This window comes from Ambystoma mexicanum, chromosome 7p (genome assembly GCF_040938575.1).
Source record: "Ambystoma mexicanum isolate Mex_15411 chromosome 7p, UKY_AmexF1_1, whole genome shotgun sequence".
Taxonomy (NCBI): Eukaryota; Metazoa; Chordata; class Amphibia; order Caudata; family Ambystomatidae; genus Ambystoma; species Ambystoma mexicanum.
This window is the reverse complement of record NC_090939.1, coordinates 955,625,266-955,648,019: the sequence shown is the minus strand read 5'-3', so window position 1 is coordinate 955,648,019 and position 22,754 is coordinate 955,625,266. Positions and strand designations below refer to the sequence as shown.

Below are 22,754 nucleotides of genomic sequence, written 5' to 3'. Positions count from 1 at the left end.
GAAAGGGTAGTTATAAGAAAGGGTTGCACCAGACAGTTCGAATGGAGACTCAATCTAAAGAAAGCAGTTTTAACAAATGTGACCAGAGTCAGTAGGCCTGTGCCAGAGTTAATGGTACAGGGCAAGGGCCCAGGAGCAAAATGTTCTTGTAGCTGCAGTCAAGTCTTTGGTTAACGATGTTGAAAAGTTGGATGCAGCACGTGAACGACAATGTTAAGAGAGAACCCAGCAGGTAGGAAAAGGATTTAAAGTACCTTTAGCACTACCACGAAGAAAGGGCAGCCTGGCGGAACAATGTACCTTAAAAGTGAAGAATTGGCTCCTGCGGTGGTGGTTGTTCCTGGTAGTTCCTGCAGTTCGGGTGATCCAGCAGAGGAAGAGAGGCTCTCGTCTTGGAGGAAGGTTCGAGGGACTGCACTACCCAGGGATGAAACCAGCCGCGGTGCTGCCAAACGAAGTTTAATAGGTACGCTCCTTTTAATCATGGTCCGGGTCGATAGCTGGTTGGCTGTCCGGTCTCCAAGTGCAGGGCACTGGCGATTCGACCACAGCAGGTTCAGGAAGGCGATTGGCAAACTGGTTGGCCCCACCAGCTCAAGGGAAGAAGGCTCTTTCAGATGAAGATCTCCTCTCGTCGTGTGGAGAAAAGTGGTGAGACACTGCAGCAGGGCTTCACCGGTGGTGGTAGTCGTCGCAGGTGTCTTTGGCTTCTCTCCTCTTCAGTTCCGTAGTTCCAGTGGCGACGTCTTGCTCTTCCAGTCCTCAGGACCCTGCTTTTATGCAGAAAGAGACCCATTCATACAGCCTAGCTGTCACTCACACAGTGGAGAGGTCTTCTAGGCGCGAGACCCACCAGCCTATCAGGATAGAGTGCGACCTGAGTTGCTGCGGCAACTCTGTCCAGGGGTCCTACTCCCCCTCCCACACAATCAACCCACACCAGACTCAGTTGCGCCGGAAGGAGGGCTTCTGGGCAGAAGCCCGCCAAACGGATGAACAAAGGATCCCCGACCTGGGTTAGGATCGTAGAGTAAGACACGAGAAAGAAGTTATATTAAATAAAACCTACCGGAGCAAAGTTCATTTTAAAATGGACCGGCGGTATGTTAGAGGCTGTCAGAAAAAGTGGTAGCCTCGAAACAATGGGAAAATCCCATACGGAAATATGTGCGGTCGAATATTTATGGTAGTAACCACTGCCACCAGCCAGAAACTTTAGAGAGGCACTTCAAGGTACCCCCTTGAAAATGAACCTAGGGGAAAAATGATTAACCCCTTCCAGTACTTCCATAGTAAGATGGGTTGTACTGGTTAAGTTCATAGAAATCGACTAGTAAAGTCAATGCGGACTTTACATGCCCTGGGAGACAGTAGTCGGTCCCATGGTATGGAGTCTGTGTTTGGGGGTCGCTAGGACACCCCTCTGTCACTGCACTGAGGGTGCTGTGTAACACATGTGAATAAAGATGGTTCCTATGCGGGAGAGAAGATCCCATAAGCATTAAAAACAAAAATAGCCTAGAAAACACATAGCAAAAATGCCTAAGAGTGGGAAAAAGATTCTCACTCTTAGCAGGTAAAAAGAAACAAACCCTTCAAATCCAGCAAAGCTGCTGGGGGACTCTATAGGTAAGGGAAATTAGCCATAGTATGAGAATTCTCCCTAACAGGGTGAATGGGAGGTTGGCTGCCTGGTGGAATGGCCCCTCACTGGAGGCCAGGCTCAACATGTCATCCCTGGACAGCTTCCAGAGTGTTAGCCAAGCTGGGAAGAGCAAAGGGTAAGGCCCAGTGTGTCGAAAGAAGAGTGGTGCCTCCAAACACAATGTATACATTTGACAGGGAGGTGGTGGTTAGAAGAAGACTGTTGAGAAAAGAAAATCGGGATGGCAAGGAAGTGCCAGTCTATGACAGAGATAGAGAAATTACAGGTAAAAAAGTATAGACGATAAAAAATTGTGAGAGTCGAAAGTATAGACAATGGAGCAGCTATCATAGGGTACAGAAATATATCCAGAACAACCAGGAGCTAATACGACACATAGTCAAAAAAGATACACGCTCAAAATGATGGATATTCAACAAAAAGGGTAGCATTCAAATCCCTGCGCAGGTTGGCAGTGTGTCGAAGAGTCATCGGTGGACTTTCTCAAGACTAAGTTCGGGGGGAAAGGTTTAGCCGAGTACAGAGGGGAGCTGCCCATAGGGCAGACATAGATTGGGTGCATCATTTCTATAGAGTCGACACAGAATTGGTGATTAATAATCTTAAGCACTCCAGAGCTAGTGGCCCGGACCGAGTGACAAATATGATCTTAAAAAACAACGCACCTCTCTGGGCAGATATTCTGTACAATGTATTTGAGCACATAGCAGGGAGTGGGAAGTGCCCTATCTCCTGGCTAAATTCTATTCTGATTCCTATTTATAGATCAGGCAACAGGTGCTGCCCACTGAGCTATCAGCCCATTGCCTTGCTGGATACATCTTCCAAGATCTTTGCCACAATGTTGTTGAGAGACTTGAGAAGCTGGGCGGAGGCTTTGAACCGCTTTCACTGATTGCAAACAGGCTTTAGGAGGGGAGAAGGCACATTGCAGAGTGGCATGACTCTGCATGCTTCTATGTCGGAAGTCGGTGGCAGCTCAGTGAAATATCTTTATGTAGCTGCCATCGACTTATCGGCTGTGTTTGACAATGTGGACCTGGTCCTGCTTTGCAGGAAGTTGTCAAGATGGGGCATAGATGCACACTTATTGAAAATGATACAAATGCTTTACAGAAGCAAACCACAAAGGTGAGGCTCAACCTCACAGGCAAACTCTCCAGGTGTATTGGAGTTACAAAGGGGGTATGACAGGGGTGTGTGGTAGCTCCAAACTTTTTCAACTTGTATCTGGCGGATCTGTGCGAGGCATCCAAGGCCTGGGGGGTATGCCCCACGGTGGAGGGATCTTCGGTTACGATGCGTTGTATATGCTGACTATCTTCTAATGGATTATACCCCCGCACTGCTCCAGAGGTGTTTGTCAGGTGCAATGAAATATCTGTTGCAGAAACAGTTAACAATAAACCCCCCTAAATCCTTTGCAATGACCTGTAGTAAAGTAAAGAATCAAAAAGTTACACCTGGAAGATCAATGACACAGAAGTTGTGAAGATGGATTATTATCTGGGGTTTTCTATATTCTTCAAACAAAAACAAAAAATACAGAAAAGGAAAATGGAAGAGAAAGTGGGAGCGTGTCTGTCTCTGGTAAAATCTGTTAATAGATTTTGCGCCTACTCGCTCTTACCCTTAATCGAGTTCCAAAGGTCTAAGATCTCTGCCACCATTTTGTATGGGTGCAAACTAATGATGGTCGGGAACAGGGCATTTTTCGACATCTTGGAGGGCAGGTTGTTGAAACAAGTCCAGGGCCTCACTCGATCAGTCCCAGTGAGTGTGAAAAGAATTGAGTTGGGCTTAGTGTTGTGGTGGGCACAATTTATGAAGCGCAGTCTTTCTCCCTTCTTTGAAATAACAAAAGTGGAGAAACCACACAGACTTACTTGAATACCATGATGGTAGGGATAAAATAACCCCTTTTTACGTGGATTCAAGAAAAGATGTGGGCTGTTCATGAGCCTGCTAGACGTAAGCAGTTCTGAATGATTAAATATTGAAAAAGGTGAAAAGGTGGGATCAATCAGCTGACATCCAGGATTTAGGACGAAACAGTATAAGGGGCATGAAATACTGTACCTACCCTTGATAGAGGTTAGATTGTATTTGAAAATATTACCATTGGCCAAATTGAGAGATCATTACCTTAGGTTCCGGCTGAACTGTCTACCAACGTTGGCGGTGTTGGGACCAAAATTGGGCATACCTACATATCTACGCTTGTGTAGACTGCGGCACTGTGTTGCAATCATTGGAGCATTTCGTTTTGTTCTGTCGATGCTGAATATGAAGCTATTAACCTTTGAACCTTTAATTAATTCTTCCTCTGTGATTATAGTTAAAGATTTATGGCACAGACTTACGACAATTGCTCACTTGGCAAATAACATTGAGGAGATGATGAGTGGCATTACAGAGGATCTGGATTTGATACCATGATATAGTTTGATATGAAAATTTGTAATGAAATGATGTCATACATTTCGAGTGCGTATGTTTTATGCTGGACCGTTTATGTAATAATGTTATGGATAAAATGTGTTTTTATGATGTTTATGTAACAATGTAAATTGACGAATTAACTGAATGTAGAGTGGATGGGTCCTGATAGGAATAGTCTCCTTTTTCTAACCTATCTTCGGAATTTGTTTTTCTTTTAATGGGTTTTTTATTGTGAGTGTTCTATGTATTGTGTAAAAGTACTTTGTGTACTAAAAACTCAATAATAATAATGGGGGACCGACACAGATATTTGACCCAAGCAGTCAGAGCAAGCCTTGACGCTGGAGGCCTCTGGATGGTTAGGCATGATGTAGCAAGCTAGAAAATCTAATAATGTGCTCTAGAAGCGTACTAGGTGCGCATTAAAAAAAGATCTGAGGTCATGGAGAACGGAAGCCCCATATATACCAGCCCTTATGTCATGTGGGGGTGCATTGGTGCCAGGCGGAGAGGCACTCTGACACCTGGTGTTTCAAAGACAGCTGCCGGTGGAGCTAGAATATCAAAATGAGGAATGTGTGGGAGGAAGGAATCCATTATAATTATGTACATTCTTGAAATGCTTTGCCCAATTGGTGCTCTTTAAAACTTGGATAATATAGCAAAAAGACATGTCACAAAATGGCAAGAAAATAACTTTATTAAACAGATCGAGTAGAAAAGCAAGACCTTCTTTATTACATTTATTTATTTCTGCAATGGTATTGGTTAGTGTTGCCCAATTTAAGAAAAGCAGACAAACACAACATGTAAAAAGGTGTACCAGAATAGAGTACACAGTCGTATAAAAATACAATAATTACAGTTTCCAAATATGAGCAAACGAGTTTAAAAGCTTGTGTGTAGGAATGAGAAAGTGAACTGTTCAGCAATGATGCGGTTGTGGCATTTCTAAGGACATAAAAACATGACCGTTTACCTATGGAGAAAAGCTCAAAATCTACAAGAGGCTTCCAGTGATCACACTTGTATGTGACACGTTTTGAGAAATCTCCGACCATCCTGTACAGCATTTTCCCTGCTTTAGAGCAAGGTTCAAACGTGTTAGTTTTCTTATATTTAACAAATTTGACAATATATTGTGACACGTCAAAAAGCATGTATTCTGAATAAGCAAGTCCCCCCCAACCCCCAAAATCACAATTCTCGTATTTATAATCGACGTTAGACCAGTGGAGCAAGGTCAGATCATCAATCTGTGGGAAATTATCCAATGAATAGTAAAAGATAATTTAAAACAAAAGCTACACCTAAAATGCACTGCTCTTGCTAGGCCATCAAATATGACTAAACATTACTGGACAACCCTATACAAGAGTCTATGTTGCCACTACCTCGAAACAAAATATTACAATTAAAACCATATGTTGGGGGATCAGATCTACATTACAATATTTGGTGCTAAAGATGTATATTGATTGTGATAATTTTTTTTTTTTAAATGACTGGAAATAAAGCCCCATCTGATACGTTTGCGAGCTAAACGATGCTATACAAACACTTTCCTTAAGGGGTGCAATGGATGATGGAAGAAACGGTGGAAAAGACCAACATAAGTTCTCTTGCTATCCGAGGTTACCCAAAATGAATATTCCCATGCAATCTTGGATCACTTGCATCCAAACACGCTCACAGAAACGTATTCCATTATGGTGCACATGGTGATTTTTTTCTTGGAGCGCACCAACACAGTGTGTAATTTCTATCATCGGAAATGGCATTTGATCAATCTATTTCTGATGTGAAATGCGCTTCCATATATGGATAGGTTTTCAAAAAAAGCCAGTAGCACATCTTGTGGTTTGCCTACTAAACTCAGCAAGCGGTTGTCTTCATTTAGTCATGCACCCATGCCCTAGGATCTTCTGTATGGAAACGGAGCCATGGACTGCACACCATTCAGTACATCGTGCTGAGACCCTGGAAGAGCTTGGCGAGGTTCACCTCAGAGTAGCCACTACTACTTAAGCACCTGTCAACAGTGCCCTTCAATCTCTTATACACAACGTCGGTGCCATCCAGTTCTGCATCCTTCAGAAGGCCTGCGAGAGACGAGAGTAGCAAGGGGTTAAAAAGATCAAACAAGAAGACTGCAAATAGCTCAGATTATTCCAAAACATATTAGGTATGACCACGTGTGTAGCAGGAAGAGGGTCGTTGTGAATACCAGAACTACATTCACATCATTATGGTTCTACGTTTTGGTATACCGACATCAAACACTGTCTCTGATGAATTTTTGAATCTGGCCGTCAACTCTATTGTGGTTTATGGCAAAGTTGGACATTGTAGTTCTATATGATTATTATATTTTGCAGTTTAGGTTTATGTACGCAATGTTAGTGCAATGATTCTGGTCTGCAAGCCAACTGCAACTATACCATTACTGTATAAATGACACAGATCCAAAGGAAAGCATCCATATTGACAAAGGAAACCACAACAGACATAACTAAGAAATCCCTCCAAGCTCAATCTTTTTTTAACCACCAAGTGCAAGCATACTGTAGAAGTAATAGGTTTCAGAGACCAAATCAGGTAATACACATTTTCTTGGAGGATCAACAGTTTCTTGTAAAAATACGTTCATAGTAATTAAACAGAGAAAGAAACATAACTTCCTTATACCCTTTTTGGTGTCTTTCAGCTGACCTCAGTTGGCTTGTGCTCAATTATTCTGATGCCAATGCTGTTGTGTTAACAGATCTTAAGTAGCAAGTGTTCTACCACTACACAGCCTTCTGGCACTTTGAGTCCTGTAAGATGCTGCTGTTTTTAGTTTAGGCTATTAGGTGCGACACCTGTAAACTGAAACTAGGACATTAGAGAACAGTTAGGGAGGAATTGCATACGAGGAGAGAGAGAGTGTCGGTAGGTGGTGTGTTGTGTTATGTGCTCACCCATTTATCACCCATGGCCATTCCCACACATGCCCGCCCAAAACACCTTCTTCATGGGAAATCTTTGAACTCGCTTTAAACAAGCCTTACACAGTGCTGAATTTGTTAGAAAATAAGAGCGAGGGCCCAAATATTTTCTAGAATGCCTGTTACACATTGGGGTGGGCAACTCCCTGCCCACTGCCGACATTACCAACGGCTGCGCCATACTGTGGCAACATTTGTGGTTAAAGCTGCAACTCCCACCATGTTGAGAGTGATGAATCCACTTTGCAATTTACAGATATCGATATAACAAACTAGTTGTGTCTTGAAATAAATTCTAAGTTACTCACCGTAGTGACTAACATACTTAGTCCCCTTTCCTCCATACTGCATGGGCGTCCCTTCCAAGGGATGGAAGACAGAACCTTCTTACCCTTTAAATTTAGAGGCGCGCGGAGGCGCAGCCCTGGGATCATGCACTGCCCTGAATGCGCCCTCCCGCGCCACACCTCAGTCTCCATATACACGTCAACAATAGATTAGTATAGCCTAATGACACCAGTTTTATTAGGGGGGGGGGAGATGGTGGGACGTATGCAGGGAAGGGGACTAAGTCACTACGGTGAGTAACTTAGAATTCCTCTTACGTCCCGTCCCCTTTCCTCCGTACTGCATGGGCGATTACAACTGAATGTAGCCCCAGGGTGGAGAGGAGCCCCTCCTTAAGCAAACAGGTTTCTAAGAACCGCCTGTACAAAAGCCACGTCTGACCTAAAGCTGGCATCCAAACAGTAATGCTTGCAGAAAGCCGAAGGGGTGGCCCAAGTGGCCGCCCTGCTTATGACCTGCCAGGGGACGTGCTACTGGAAGGCGATGGCAGTTGCCTTGTGTCTGACCGCATGGGCATGCATGTGGCCGGCGGTGGCTTATGCTGCCCCTCATAGGCTTCTTTGATGGCCAAGACCATTCACCGGGCTATGGAGGTGTTGGATGCCCGATACCCCGGTCTTGAACCTCCGAAGGTGATAAATCGAGCGTCCGACTTGCGGAAGCCCTTGGTCCTGTCCAAGACGAATTTTAGTGCACGGCTGACATCAAAGCAGTGCAGGACTCTGTGCCTCGTCCTTCGGATCAGAGAAGAACATAGGCAGCACTATTTCCTTGTTTAAGTGGAACGCAGACGGCACACCTTAGTCAGGAATGCTGGGTGTGTCGAGATGACCACCTTGTCCTTGTGGAATGTAGTGTATGGATTTCGGTGATTCTGCGAGTCGAGGTGAGGCCGACTAACAAGGCCGCCTTAATGGTGACCAGCCTGATGTCAGCGGACGCCATTGGTTCGAATAGTTTGTGTGCCAGGTCGTCCAGCACTATGTTGAGGTCCCACACGGGGCGTGGCCTCTTGATGGGCAGTTAGAGCCTGGCAAGACCTGTCAAATGTCTCTTAACAATTGGGTTGAAAGAGGAAAAACTCTCCTCCTCCGAGTTTCTGTATGGCCCAATGGCTGCCAGGTAGGTGCGACAAGTGTCCACCTGCACCCCTGAATGGTGGAGATGCGCCGAAAAAGAGTACGTCATCCAGGGAACATGCCAGAGGGTCGAAGCCCTTAAAGTTTGCCCAGTGACAGAACCCGGTCCACTTGCTCTTGTACTGGGCCCTGGTAGATTTGCTCCTGGCGCCCTGTATGATCTCTAGATTAGCCTGAGAGAGGCTGAGATGTCCTAGCATTACCTGTTCAGGAACCACGCTGAGAGGGCTAGTTTCTCTGGTGTGGAGTGGATTACCCTGCCCCCCTGCTGTGCCAAAATATGTGCTGGGCCTGTAGGCAGGCGAATGGGGGGCCTCTCCGAGAGGCGGAGCAGCTCCGAAAACTATTGCCTGGCCAGCCACCATGGAGCAATTAGGATGATGCTGAGGAGATGAGACTCCTTGATTTTACATATCACCCTGTGAATCAGGGGTGTGGGCGAAAAGGCGTATGCTGTCATTCCGTCCCACCTGATTTGAAAAGCATCACCCAGGGAGCCCGAGTCCTGACACTGCCAGGAGGCAAACCGATGGCACTTCCTGTTGTCCCGGCAGGCAAAGAGGTCCACCTGAGGGTGACCCCATTTGTGAAATATCTCCTGCAGGACTAGGTCGTTCAACTGCCACTGCGAGTCTGCTAAGCCTGCCTGCCTCCAGGTTGGATTCCCTCGACAGGTGGACCGCTGTGAGGTAGATGATGTTTTCCAGGACCCACTCCCACATGCTGACTGCCAGCCTGCACAGTGTGGGGCAGGCGGGGGGGGATCTGGTACCTCCCTGCTTGTTGACATAGAACATGCTGGTCGAGTTGTCTGCCTGAATGAGGGCGACCTTGCCCTCGATAACCAGAGGGAAGGCCCTGTGCGCCAGCCAGAAGGCCTTCAATTTCAGCCAATTCATGTGGTTCTCCTGCTCTTGCCGGGTACAGGTGCCATGGACGCAGTGGTTGTCCAGAGTGCCCCCCCCCCCCCCACCCTCCAGAGCGGAGTCTGTTGTGATGGTGACCTGTGGAATGGGCTGCCGGAAACGCTTGCAGTCCCTGGACCACCATGTGAGGTCTGGGTGAAGCAACAGAGGAACGTTGATCATCTCTGACCGATGGCCCCATTCCTGATTCCAAGATGCTGCAAAGTGCAGCTGTATCCTCCTCATCCCGAGTCTCGTGTGGGGGAGGGCCAAGAGGACTGCTGCCATGAGACCCAGTAGGTGTTGGTACCACCTGACCGAGGTCACTTCTCTGCTGAGGAAGTGTGCTGTGGCCCTCTTGATGGCCATGATCTTGTCCTCCGAGGGAAAAACTTTCTCGGAGCACGTATCCCAAATGACGCCCAAGAAGGTCAGTCTCTGCGTGGGCTGCAGCTGCGACTTCTTGAGGTCGAGTGAAAAACACAGCTCGTGCAGGGTGTTCATAAGAGCGTGGGAAGTATGTTGCACTGCTTCCACAGACGTGGCCCTGACAAGCCAGTCGTCGAGGGATGAGTAGATGTGGTGGCCCTGCAACCTGTGGAGGGCCGCCACTGTGTTCATCAGCCTGGTAAAGACCCTGGGGGCTGAATTGAGGCCTAAAGGAATCACCTTGTATTGGAAATGGTAGCCCATGATCCTGATTCGTTGAAAGGAACGATGAGAATGCCAGATCAGGACGTGTAGGTACGTGTCCTTCATATCCAGGGAGCGTATCCAGTCTCCCTTGCACAATGTCTCGGCTATCAAATCTGGTGTAACCATCTTGAATTTTTGTAGAGGTGGGGAGAGGTTGAGGGTGGAAAGATCCACCACAACTCTTAGGCCCGCCTAGTTATTCTTTTGAATGGGTAAAATGCTGGAGTAAAAGCCCAAGCCTGGCTGGGAGGCTGGGACTTACTCCACTGCCTGGCTCTCGACCGGATCTCCGCCAAAAGAGTTGCTGTCCCAACCTGTGGGAGTGGCGGGGAAGGAGGAGAAGAGGCTTGGTTAGGAAGGCGGTACCTCGTGGAGACTACCGAGAGGATGCAGGGGTCCGCAAACGTCTGGTGCCAGAAATGTGCATGAAGAGCAAGCCTGCCTCCCACCGGAGACACGTGGACCCGGTGGAGTGTGTCATGCCTTCTTCCCCTCTGAGGCTGTTGCGGAGGAGGGGGACTTGAAACCACCCCCCCTTTTGTTGTTTGCGCAGGTGCTGGGACGGCAAACTGTCAGGACCTCCGCTCTTGGAAGCTGCGGAACCCTCCATATGTAGGCCCCTTCTAAGAGTGTTGCTGTGACTGGGTGTACGTTTAGGGCATGGTCTTTGTTAGGATGAATAAGACTTGGCCGTTTGTGAACTGTTTTTCTTTTTGTCCAGCTCCTCGTCCGTTGTGGAGTGAAAGAGGTCACCCTCTTCGAACGGAAGATCTAAGATGCGTTCCTGGACGTCCCGGTTGAATTTCGCAGCACAGAGCCAGGCTTTTCTTCTCATGTCCGTGGCAATACAGATGGCACGGCCAGAGGTGTCGATTTGGGCCACGGAGGCCTCCATGATTTTCTGCGCCACAATCTTAAGCTCTGCCAATCCCGCCTTTAAACGTGATTGGCTCTGCGCCGGAAGCTCTGGGAGGATAGCTGCAATTTCTCGCCAGAGCCTCTGGTTAACAGCTGCCAGCATGGCATCCATGTTGACTTGACGCAGGTGCAAGGGCACATTTGAATACAGCTTCTTCCCGTACGCCTCCAAGATTTTCTCCTCCTTGTCTAGCAGTGCTGCAGAGGAGGCGGTTGAGGACCACTGAGGCTTGACGTACATTGATGCCGCAGCGATCACTGAGGAGTGTGGCTGAGGATGGTCCCAAAGCAAGAGTGTATCCCCCTCCATCTGCCTGTACTTGGCGTGCAGGCGTTTATTTACCGGCTGGGCGGGGCTTGAGCCAACCCTTCTTGGCCAAGGCAACTACGTCCTTTTGCATTGGGACCCCCGCCCGGGCCACGGGACGTAGCCTGAGGACTTCCACGAGGACCCCCTCTGCTGGTTGCGCAACCTCTGGTTGATGAAGGCCCAAATACTCTGCCAGCCCTTCCAGATCTTCGTGGAAGGTCTCGGCTGAAGATGGTGTGTCAGGGTCCTCCTCCTCATCTGTGTCCACTGGAGGGTCCGGCACCGGAGGGGGGGGCGGTGGGGGAGCTAGAAGCCAAGGGCTGAGGAGCGGGGACCGGCACAGAACGGCCTGCGCAATCGGTTGGGGGGCCGGAGCAGGCTGCTGAGGCTGAACAGGGACCAGAGGAGCCTGTACTGGGACTTGAGGCGCTGGGGCCATTGGAGGGAGCAAGTCCCTGATGGCATCCCTGAGGATGACTCCCATCTGGGAGACCTCATGAGCCCGAGAAACTTTTCAAAGAACCTGTCCTCGCAGGCTGGATTGGTGGTAGGCAACATTGACAGGGTAGCGGGCAGCTGCTGGAGCCGTTGCGTGCCCTGCCAATATGGTCACAGCGGGAACCTGCCTTGCGCGAAGGAAGGGTAAGCTGTAGGCCACATACCTGGTTGACACCAGTCCCACCTGGACACACGGTCCTCCACTTGACTTCCTTGGAGCGGCGTCAACCCGATGTCTGGATTTTCTGGCGCGGTGGCTATTTTGTTGAGCTGCCTTCCACATGCCGGCATCGTGTTGCTCGGCTCACTGGGCCCGACCCGTCCAAGACTCTTGTGTGTGGATCATGGGGCCTACCCTGTTCCTCGGGGGAGGCCCGGTAGGCGTTTGGGCCTTGGCGGATCTGCAGGTAGAACTGCGTAAAGGCGCCCCCTCGGACATGCTGCTCGTACTAGGTTGCAGCCCCTCGGGTGAAGACCCGTTAAAAGAACCTTCCGGTCCCTCAGCACCGTCACCGGGAGGATCTACTGACCCCTCGGCCTGTCAGGTAGCTGATACAGCCTCGGTATTTGTGCTGGTACCAGGACCTGGGCGGTCCCTCCCACGTGGGCGAGTCCTTGGGAAGGAGTCTCCCTTGCGGGGTGCACTGGAGAAGAGCGGCCCTACCTTGGGCTTGGAACAATGATAGACAAAGTCCTTTAGGTCCTCTGGAGGCGATCTGTGGAAGAGCTCCCTCCATCTTGCTAGTCTGTTCTTCAGAGACCTTGAGGAAAGCGTGTCGCATGCGGTACAACCTTGCTAGCCATGGTCAGAGCCAAGGCACCATAGGCAGAGGGCGTGGGGGTCTTTTGTAGGGAAGAGCCTGTTGCAGGATGGACACCTGCTGAACCCTGTCGAAGTTGACATCCGCCGAGGAGGAGTCTGACGCCTGAAGACCGAGTACCTGAATGACAAAAAAGACAAAGAGAAGAAGTATCCGCGCGTGGAATTACATGGCCGAAGCCAAACCCACGAGCGCCGGTGAATTCGGCCGGTTCCCGTCGATGTGGAAAAGGGGACTGAGGTGTTGCACCGGAGGGCGGAGTCAGGGCAGCGCATGCTCCCAGGGCTGCGCCTCTAAATTTAAAGGGGGAGAAGGTTTTTTTCCAGTGAAAAAGGTTCCGTCTCCCGTCCTTTGGAAGGGACGCCCATGCAGATGGAGGAAAGGGGACAGGGCGTAAGCGTAACTAAATGTTTAATTGTTTCTTTAAAACATGCCATCGTTAACATTTTGCTCTGATCCTATCGGTGGCAAGTGGAACATGGTAAATTGATGCACAAATGCAGGCAAAATCATTACTTAACTGAGGCTCTGGCCTAGCAAACACTGCAGCAAGATTGTCTTACATAGGTTATCACTCATGACAGGACTCTCAGGACTCCTCTTTGATATTGGCCTTTTCACTGACCTTGCCCCCGACAGGCTGGTCGCTGTCCTTTTGTCAACCCGCCCTGATGGTTATTACAGTAGAGAATTTGCAGCAACGTCATGCGGGCTGAGTGGAGCAGTTTGCAGACATGGCCAGCATCAGTGCCCAGCAATGTCAACGTCCAACTCATTGTTTTTCATGAAAATTGATAAAAAGCCCTGTCGACCTGTGTCATCAGGTTCATGAATAACAATAAGCTTGCCCATGCAGAACTCTGGTCCGTGCGCACTGCAGGGCTTGAAATTAAGCTTCTATGGGCAGGAGCTAAACCCGGCTCCTGGGTGTCATGCATCACCCAGTAAGCTTCCACGTGAGATGCATTGTACCATATGCATGTTTTTAAGGCACCACTTGGAATGGGGAGCCAAAAGTAGTTCCTCATCTGTTTCAACATAACCAGGCTCTACTACGGTAGGGGTAGGAGCTAAATTGCTCCCAGCAATTTCAAACCTATATAAATAAATAAAATACTGACAGAGTTAAAATAATAAAGTTGCCAAAACGCTACAACATAATCAAGCTGGAATCGGCAATAAGTGCAGGGGCTCAGAAAATAAGTGCCAGGGATGAGCCCTGTCAAGCCCCACACACCACCCACAAATTAATCACTGGCCTTATATTCAAACGTTGTGCTCTGAAACTTTGTACTTTGAAATGGGTGGGTCCCTTTGGAGGATCCGTCAGCAGTCTTTCCTCCTATCCGCGTACCTCCTAGTCTAGAAAAGGCTGTGAAAAGTTGTAAAAAGTATAGATAATAACTAAAAATGGTACTAGCAGTTGTGGAAGGGCAAAGGTTCAACTTCAAAGTTGCTACAGTGGACGGAAATTGGATTTCAAGAGGTCTGCGAAGCACAGATATTGATTGCGGACACGTCATTCTAGTGCACAGGTGCTGCCATTGATAATGTTTGCGAGCATCCAAGAGGTCACGCGTATGCAAACTTCGGAGATGAAAAAAGTGTGTAAAAAGTTGTAAAAACCGTCAAAGAAACGCTAAGAATGGTACTAGTAGTTGTGGAAGGGAAATGTCTCAACTTCAAAGTTGCAAGATTGGCCGGAAATTGGATTTTCAAGATGTCCGTAAAGCATAGACATCGATTGCGGCCAATGTCATCATGCTGCACAAGTGGGGTCACATGATGGTATTCACGAGTGTCCACGACCAGGTCATGACGTTCATGAACTAGAATGCTCCCCTGACACATCACATGTATGTGCTGCGATTTCTGTAACCGAGTACTGACGTTCAAAGTCTGTTGATCTTCAACGTCGGGCGCATGGTGTTTCATCACTGAGGCGCCAAAGTCAGACTGTAACCATGTGATGACATTCGTAAACTAATTAAAAGTGCTTGTATGGTGCAGTGAATTTGGCGGTACGTTCGCAAACGGCAGACACCTATGTGACGTCCCCATAATGAGCTTGTGCAGACATGAACATCTATGTAGTTCGAGGACTTCAAATTGGCATTTTGAGAAAAAAAAGCCTTTCATATTTACATTCAGGTACTTTAAGATAGGGATTCAGAGTGGGAAACAGAATAGGCGAATTTGGGGGTGGTATATTGTTATGATTGAGTGACTTAGCTCATCAGATCATGAATATTTTCCAGGAATGATTGTGGTGATTGATGGGGGAAAGGTGTCACAGGTACAGGTAGCGCAGCGAAACATGAATATTTCTTATATCATGATTTTTAAAATATGTAGATAGGTCAGAAATGTGATTTGTTAATTGGGTCATCTGCACACATAATTTTCTCATTCGATTTTCAATATTCTTGCTGTACTTCATAATTATTTTCTTACTCTTCATTAAAAATAAGACATATGTTATATCAAACCTTTTGCCTTCTCCTCTCTCACTATCGATGAAGTAGAAGACATCAAGAGAATCAATCCCTCAAACTGCCAAGGTGATCCTTGCCCTGCTCCCATCATTAAGGATTCTGCCCACGACTTGGCTGCTTTCATCACAGCCTTCATGAACTCCTCTTTCAAAACAGGCACTGTCCCCGACACCCTCAAGGATGCATGGGTGATCCCACTGCTCAAGAAACCATCCTTAGACCCAAGCATACCCACTAATTTCAGACCTATAGCCACTGTCCCGTTCTTGCTTAAGATTTTAGACCGCGCAGCATACCTGCAGATCCAAGACTACTTGGAATCTAATAATCTCCTAGGCCTACGACAATTTGGTTTCCGCCCCAGACATGGGACTGAAACGGCTCCGATAGATTTAAAAACCCAAATTGAGGCCACGAAAGACAATGAGAAACTAGCTTTGCTACTTCACCTGGACCTCTCTGCGGCTTTTGATCTGGTCAACCACCAAATCTTATGCCGGCACCTTCACTCTGCTGCACACTTCTCGGACTCAGCCACGGCATGGATCAAATCCTTCCCGAGTAACAGATCCATGAGAGTCTTCTCACCCTCTCAGTCGCTGACCCCACTCCAATCCACTGCGGCGTTCCCCAAGGATCTCGAGTGTCATCCACACTCTAATGTTTTCACTAAACCGCTCTTTGATATACTTGATTATCTGGGTGTCTCCTATACCAACTATGCTGATGACACACAGATACTCATCCCCATCACTGGTGATTATTCAGTTGACACCAAGGCCTTGAACGACGTTTATCTGCTCATCCAGGCGTGGATGGCTCAACACGAACTATGCCTCAACTACGACAAGATGGAGCTCCTCATCTTGGGCTCCTCGCAACGTCTTAGCAAACTAGATCTCTCCTATAAATCATTTATCATAGATGGAAACAACATTAAAGTCTCTAAAGACACAAACTCTAGGATTTTACCTTGATGCCACCCTATCCTTGTCGCGACAGACAAATGCAGTCAGATCAGCCTCTGCTTACACCTGTAAACTTATCGCAGCTTGTAGACCGTTTGACCATTCCGAACTGCGTCACCTTAGCCAGAACGCTAATTTTGTCTAAAATTGACTAATGCAGTGCCCTCTACTTAGGGACTAGCCAAGGGAATCTGAATAAACTACAAATTACCCAGAACAATGCCATAAGGGCAGCCCTAAACATTCCTAGAAACCACCACATTTCCTAATCCAGATCCAACTTACACTGGTTACCTGTCAAGCAGAGAATCTCATTGAAAACAATCGCCCTTACGTACAACTGCCTAACCAACAAGGCCCCCCCTTACCTCTGCAGCCGGCTCTCCCTCCATTCTTCCACCAGACCTCAAAGAACTACCTAGGCCCACAGCCTATCGAACTCCAAAAAGCTGGAGGCACAAGCTTCCCTGTCCTTGCTTCTAAGCTGTGGAATTCCCTCCCTGTCACCATTAGATCTGAGGACTCATTTAACACCTTCAAGCTGAAAACGAAATCATGGCTCTTTGATCAGAACGTTCTTTCGATGGGCTGTTCCTCCGATGTATTCCACATCTTTGACAGTAATTACCACAGCTGTGCTGCTTCGGAAAACTTTTTTGGCGTAGGCGTCCTGCATCAATACGCTCTCCCTCAAGGGCCTCCGTCGAGAGCCGACGTCACCGGATGTCATATGTAGGACGCACGACGCCCGTAGCCTCAGTTGTAGTTTTTTCCCCAGAACGTGTGGCACCAATCTTCTGCCAGTATGACTACAGAAAGCCTTGCGGAAACATAAGCTGCAATCGCATAAGAAATTCTGTAAAGGGGCAGGCTGGGAGGGTACCGTGTGGAATACATCAGAGTACCATCCCATCGAAAGAACGTTACCAGGTAAGAAAGTAACTTGTTATTCGAGGGGATTGTGTCCTCCGACGTATTCCACATCTTTGACAGACTCCCAAAACAGTACCAACATATGGAGGTGGGAAAAGAATTTAGAATTTTAGAATGCCCAATCAAATTACAGAATATAGGACTGCCTTACCAAAGGCCAAATCTTGCCCATGGATGGAGTTCAGGGAATAGTGTCTTACAAAAGTATGGAAAGTATTGACAGAGGCCCATGTGGCTGCTTCACAAATACTACGATTGGGAACACCCCTCTGCAGAGCAGTGGGACAGCCACACCCTTAGTAGAATGAGCCCGTAAGCCAACTGGAGGGTCCATGCCCGCCAAACAGTAACATTCAGAGATTGTCAAAATTATCCACCTGGACAAGGTCTGTTTGGAAACAGCTTGGCCTAAACGCCTTCCAGCATATCCAACAAAGAGCTGATCGTCCACTCTGACCCGGGACATCCGTGAGAGATAGAAACTTAAAGCTCTCCTAGGATACAACCTATGGAGCCTCTCCTCTTCCTTACCAGGATGCGGAGGAGGATAAAACACCGGAAGAATTACCTTCTGAAATTCCGACACAAACTTCGGAAGAAAAGGACGACGAACCCTAAGGACAACCCTGTCCTTATGGAACACCATGAAAGGTGGCTTGGCGGACAGCGCCTGCAACTCACTCACTGTGAGCACAAGTAACTGTAACTAAAAATACTGTCTTAAAGGTCAACAGTCCCAAATGACAAGAATGTAAGGGCTCAAACAGAGCTCCCATTAGGAATTTTAGAACCAAGTTCAAATCCCATCCCGGCACCTGGAAAGGGGACGGCAGAAACACATTAGTTAGCCCTTTTAGAAACTGAGAAATCAAAGGAATTTTAAAATAAGAACACTCCTCAGAAGAGCCCTTAAATATGGACAGCGCCGCCAGGTAACCCTTAATGGTACCCACTTGCAGGCCCTTGTGGGCCAATGAAAGCAAAAAAAAGACAGAACCACAGGAATTGAACATTGAAAAGGATCCACATTCTGTACCCTGCACCAGTCACAAAACTTTCTCCAACGGCAACAGTACAGGGATTTTGTTGTGGGCCTTCTGACCGAAAGCAACACCTCCATCACGTCTTCGGGGAGGTCCCAATCCTTATCCCTCAACCTTTCAGATACGAAGCATGCAGGCTGAGGGACTTGACCTCGGTATGGAGAACCCAAGTCCCCTCCCATGAGAGCAGATTGTCTCGGTAGGGAAGACGGCGTGAAGGGCAGATGGACATGTCTAAAAGGTCCGGGTCCCACACTGTCCTGGCCCATGCCGGAGCAATGAGGATAATTCGGGAACCAAACCTCCGTAACCTCTGGAACACTTGTGGAGTGACGGGGACTGGAGGAAACGCATACAGTAGCGGGAAGGACCACTCCACTACGAACCCGTCTCCTAAGGCTCCTCTTAGAGCAAATTCCTGCGAGCAGAATCTTTCGCACTTCCGGTTGACAGTTGTGGCAAAGAGATCCACTTGTGGGGTCCCCCAAAGGGCAAAGATCTCCAAAAGAACTTCCTGAGCCAGCTCCCACTCGTGAGAGACTGTGCTCGGCCTGCTCAGATCATCCGCTGCCACGTTTTCGTCTCTGGCCAGATGAACTGCCGAGATGGAAATTTCCTGCTGGATGGCCCGTAACCACAGCTCCATCGCCTCTCTGCACATTGGGAGTGACCCTGCACCCCCCTTTTTGTTGAGGTAGTGCATTGCCACTGTATTTTCCGTCATGATCAGGACATTTTTCCCCCGCACAGACGGCAGAAAAGCCTTCAGGGCTAGCCTGACAGTCTGCAGCTCTAACAGATTGACGTGGAGTCTGAACTCCGACAGAGACCAACGACCGCTGACTGTCAACTCGTTGGCATGAGCTCCCCATCCCGTGAGGGATGCGTCCGTCATGATAGTCACCTCCGGCCAGGGTAGCCAAAATGGCACTCCCTTCATCAGATTGCCTTCGTCGGCTCACCACAGAAGATCCTGGGCAACCGATGGCAGCACCTGAACGGGATCAGACATCCTGCCGGAGGACTGCGACCACTGCATCTAGAGAGCCCACTGCAGAGATCTCATCCGCAGCCTGACCTCTGGCACCAGTAGAATGCAGGATGCCATGAGGCCGAGCAACCTCAAGAACTCGAACGCCGGGAGACTGCAGAATGTGATGAGCCCTCACCTGGGGAGGCGAACACTGCCCCAGGGATGTGTCGAGCACAGCTCCGATGTACTGGAGCCGCTGGGTAGGTGTCAAATTAGACTTCTTTAAGTTGAGGGAGAAGCCCAGCTTGTGAAGGGAGTGGCAGGTGACGGACAGATGATCCAGGGCTTGCTCAAGAGAGCAACCCTGATCAACCAGTCGTCCATGTAGGGGAAGATGTGAATTCCCCCCTTTCCTGAGATACGCTACCACCACCACCATTAGCTTGGTGAAGACCCTCGGGTTGGAGGTCAAACCGAACGGCAGGACCCGAAACTGAAAATGCGAGTCACAAACCGCAAACCTCAGGTACTTCCTGTGCTTGGGATGAATCGGCACATAAAAGTAAGCATCCTTGAGGTTGAGAGGCACCAACCAATCCTGAAGTTGAAGGGCCTGGCGGACTTGAGAAAGAGTAACCATCTTGAACTTGTCCTTCCTGAGGAGCTTGTTCAAACCACGCAAGTCCATGATGAGTCTCAATCGCCCGTCTTTTTTCGGGATAAAAAAATATGGGGAATACCATCCCTTGTTCCTCTCCGCTACAGGCACCAGTTCTATGGTGCCTTTCTCCAGCAGGGATAGGATTTCCTGTGCAAGGAGCGGATCCGGACTCTTCAAAGAGAGCTGCCCCGGTGGATTGTCGTGAGGCCTCTGCCAGAAAGGAAGACAGTAGCCGTGGGCTATGAGCTCCAAAACCCACACATCTGAAGTAATGGCATGCCATTCTATCAGATGCTGCGGCAGCCTTCCCCCAACTGGCGAACCATGGGACATGGCCTCATGACTGAGCAGAAGCGGCTGCAGCAGTGCCTGAGGGCAAAGAGGCAACTGCCCGAGCGGCTTTGGCACCTCAAGTACCTTGTTTTCCACCTCTGGTACTCCTACATTGGCCCCTCGATCTACCAAAGGAAGAGTAGTATCGAAAGGAACCTCCCCTCCATTGCTGTCCCCTAGGACGAAAAGGCGGAGGTTGACGTACTGCAGCGCTCAACGACTTCGCTGCAGCTTTGGAGGTCTGCAACCTCTCAAGGCTCTCGTCAGCCTTGCTGCCAAAAAGATGGACACCATCAAAGGGCATGTTTAGAAGCGGGACTGTACATCAGGAGCAAACCTAGACTTCTGCAACCACACAAACCTGCGCATCACGGTGCTCGCCCCCATGGACCGGCTGACACAGTCTGCCACGTCCAGACCCGACTGAACGGATTCACACATGGCATCCTTGCCATCCTGATCGAGGGCAAGAAAACCATCCCGTTCCTCCCCTTCGGGAATATTTTCAGCCGCCAAAGACAATTCCACAGAGTGTGAGTGAATCTTGCCAAGGCACAAACGGAGTTGACTGCCTTTAAAGCCATACCCCCAGATGAAAATACTTTCTCCGCCCAACCATCAAAGCGCGTGTCGTCGCAGGCACATACACCACCGAACTCTCCTGAGTGGGGTGCGTAGACAAGTAGCAGGGGTCACCACTGGCTCGACGGTATTTTTTCGGTAGCGACTTATTCACTGCCGGGAGACTCTCCGGAGCAGTTTAAGCCGCGGCCACCCTTCTTTGCAAAGCCATATGAAATGGCAGCACCGGGTCAGTGGGTGGACCTTGGTCCAATATATCTGTCAGTTTATCCTGCAGAAAATCCACAGGTGGAGCAGACAACCCCAAGTACTCAGTCACCCTCGACATGAGATGCCTGTACGAGGACTCAGCATGTGAACCAGGCTCAGGTCTGCCAAACTCAACCTCCGGAGACGTGTCCAGACCACTGGCGTCATAAGGACTGACGTAGGTCTTCCATCTGGCTCTGACCAGACAACAGGTCATCAGGAACCTCAGGAGGTACGAACCCCTCCTCATCTGACCCTTTTTCCACCTCTGAAATGTAATCTAAAGGCTGGAATAAATCTCTGGATGAGGGTACAGAAAAAGGCTCAAATACAGGCCTCACCAAATTACAGAGAGCCTTCCTCTGAGTTTCCCACTGTCCTCCGGGGCACCTCTGGCAAATTCTCCTCAAAAAGGCGTTGAGGGTGCCGATGGAATAGACGTTGACGTCGAGCGAGGTGCCAATGACTTCGGCAACGGCTTCGAGGCCAGAGCCCCGAGCACGTCCTTCGACGGCCTCAGCGCCGATGGCGTTGACGACTTCCTCGGAGACGGAGCCTCGACAGAGTCCTTCGACGGACATGGCGTCGATGCCTTCTTAGAAGGCCTCACAGGCGCCAACGGTCTCGAGGGCGCAGAGGACACGCACCTGGACCTGGCACGGCTATGGCGATCAACCTTGTCCGATCGCGACCCCGACGGCTCCCGATGATTGCGTCGACCGCCCGAGCCCGAAGGCGAGTGAGCAGTGGCCCTAGCTCGTTCCTTGCCAGCTTCTCTCGAAGGCGCAGATGAAACGGTGCCCTGCGATTTCGAAAACCGCCATCATCTCCTTGCAGAATGCGTCCCATTCCGCCGTCTGGCGCAGTCCTCTGACGAGGATGGGGAAGGTGACCGGTGACGGCGCTTCCGCGAGTTCCTAGAAGAGGCAGAGGAATGGCGGGACCCACTCCAAGAATGAGACCCCTCTGGATTTACGCCGATGCGGAGAGTCACCCCTCGAATCGTCGGTTGAAAGCCCAGCGGATTTCGACTTACGGGGTTTGGAAACCCTACCTACAGACAACTTCTTCCGCTCCCGCAAGGCCTTCGACGTCAAGGACTGGCATTTATCGCAGTCGTCGGTGGCGTGACTCTCGCCGAGGCACCAGAGGCAGACGTTGTGCGGGTCCGTAAGGGGAATTTTGGAACCGCAGTGCTAACACTTCTTGAAGCTCGACTTCGGGGTAGAACAAGACGAAGACATATTCTCAATACAAAGTTAGAAGAACCGATTCAAAAGAGAAGAACCGAGGCGCGCCGAGATTCCGAAGCTAACACGTTCGCGGAAAAAACGGAACTGAGGCTACGGGCATCGCGCGTCCTACATATAACATCCGGTGACGTCAGCTCTCGACGGTGGCCCTCGAGGGAGAGCATATCGACTTCATCGACGCCTACGGTGAGAAAGTTTTCCGAAGCAGCACAGCTGTGGTAATTACTGTCAAAGATGTTGAATACGTCGGAGGACACCATCCCCTCGAAACTAAGATTAAAGTCCATCATCAAGAGCAAAAATTGTATTATCTGTCCGGGGACTTGCTGACCGTTCCATGTATGTGCATCATTAGCTTAGGTGAAACACGAAGGAAAGTAATTTAAGATTATAGTACAAGGTAAAGGTCTACATATACAGCACCTGCTTACAATTCTTACCGTCACTGAACAAAAACAACTGCCCGGATATGTGATGTCATCAGTGATGTCGTCAATGATGCCATTTGTGATGTCATCTTTGATGTCTTGGGCG

The 22,754-nt window shown here is 49.0% G+C and overlaps 1 protein-coding gene across 2 annotated transcripts in view; it reads right to left on the bottom strand.

The window, feature by feature from the left end:
- Positions 1-4,790: 4,790 nt before the first annotated feature.
- Positions 4,791-22,754, bottom strand: part of POLA1 (DNA polymerase alpha 1, catalytic subunit) — a 2,474,741-nt gene continuing 2,456,777 nt past the window's right edge. For both annotated transcript variants that reach the window (XM_069637299.1, XM_069637300.1), the window contains one exon: positions 4,791-6,210. In XM_069637299.1, coding sequence (XP_069493400.1) covers positions 6,068-6,210 — 143 coding nt within the window. In that variant the 3' untranslated portion in view covers positions 4,791-6,067. The remainder of the gene's footprint in view (positions 6,211-22,754) is intronic.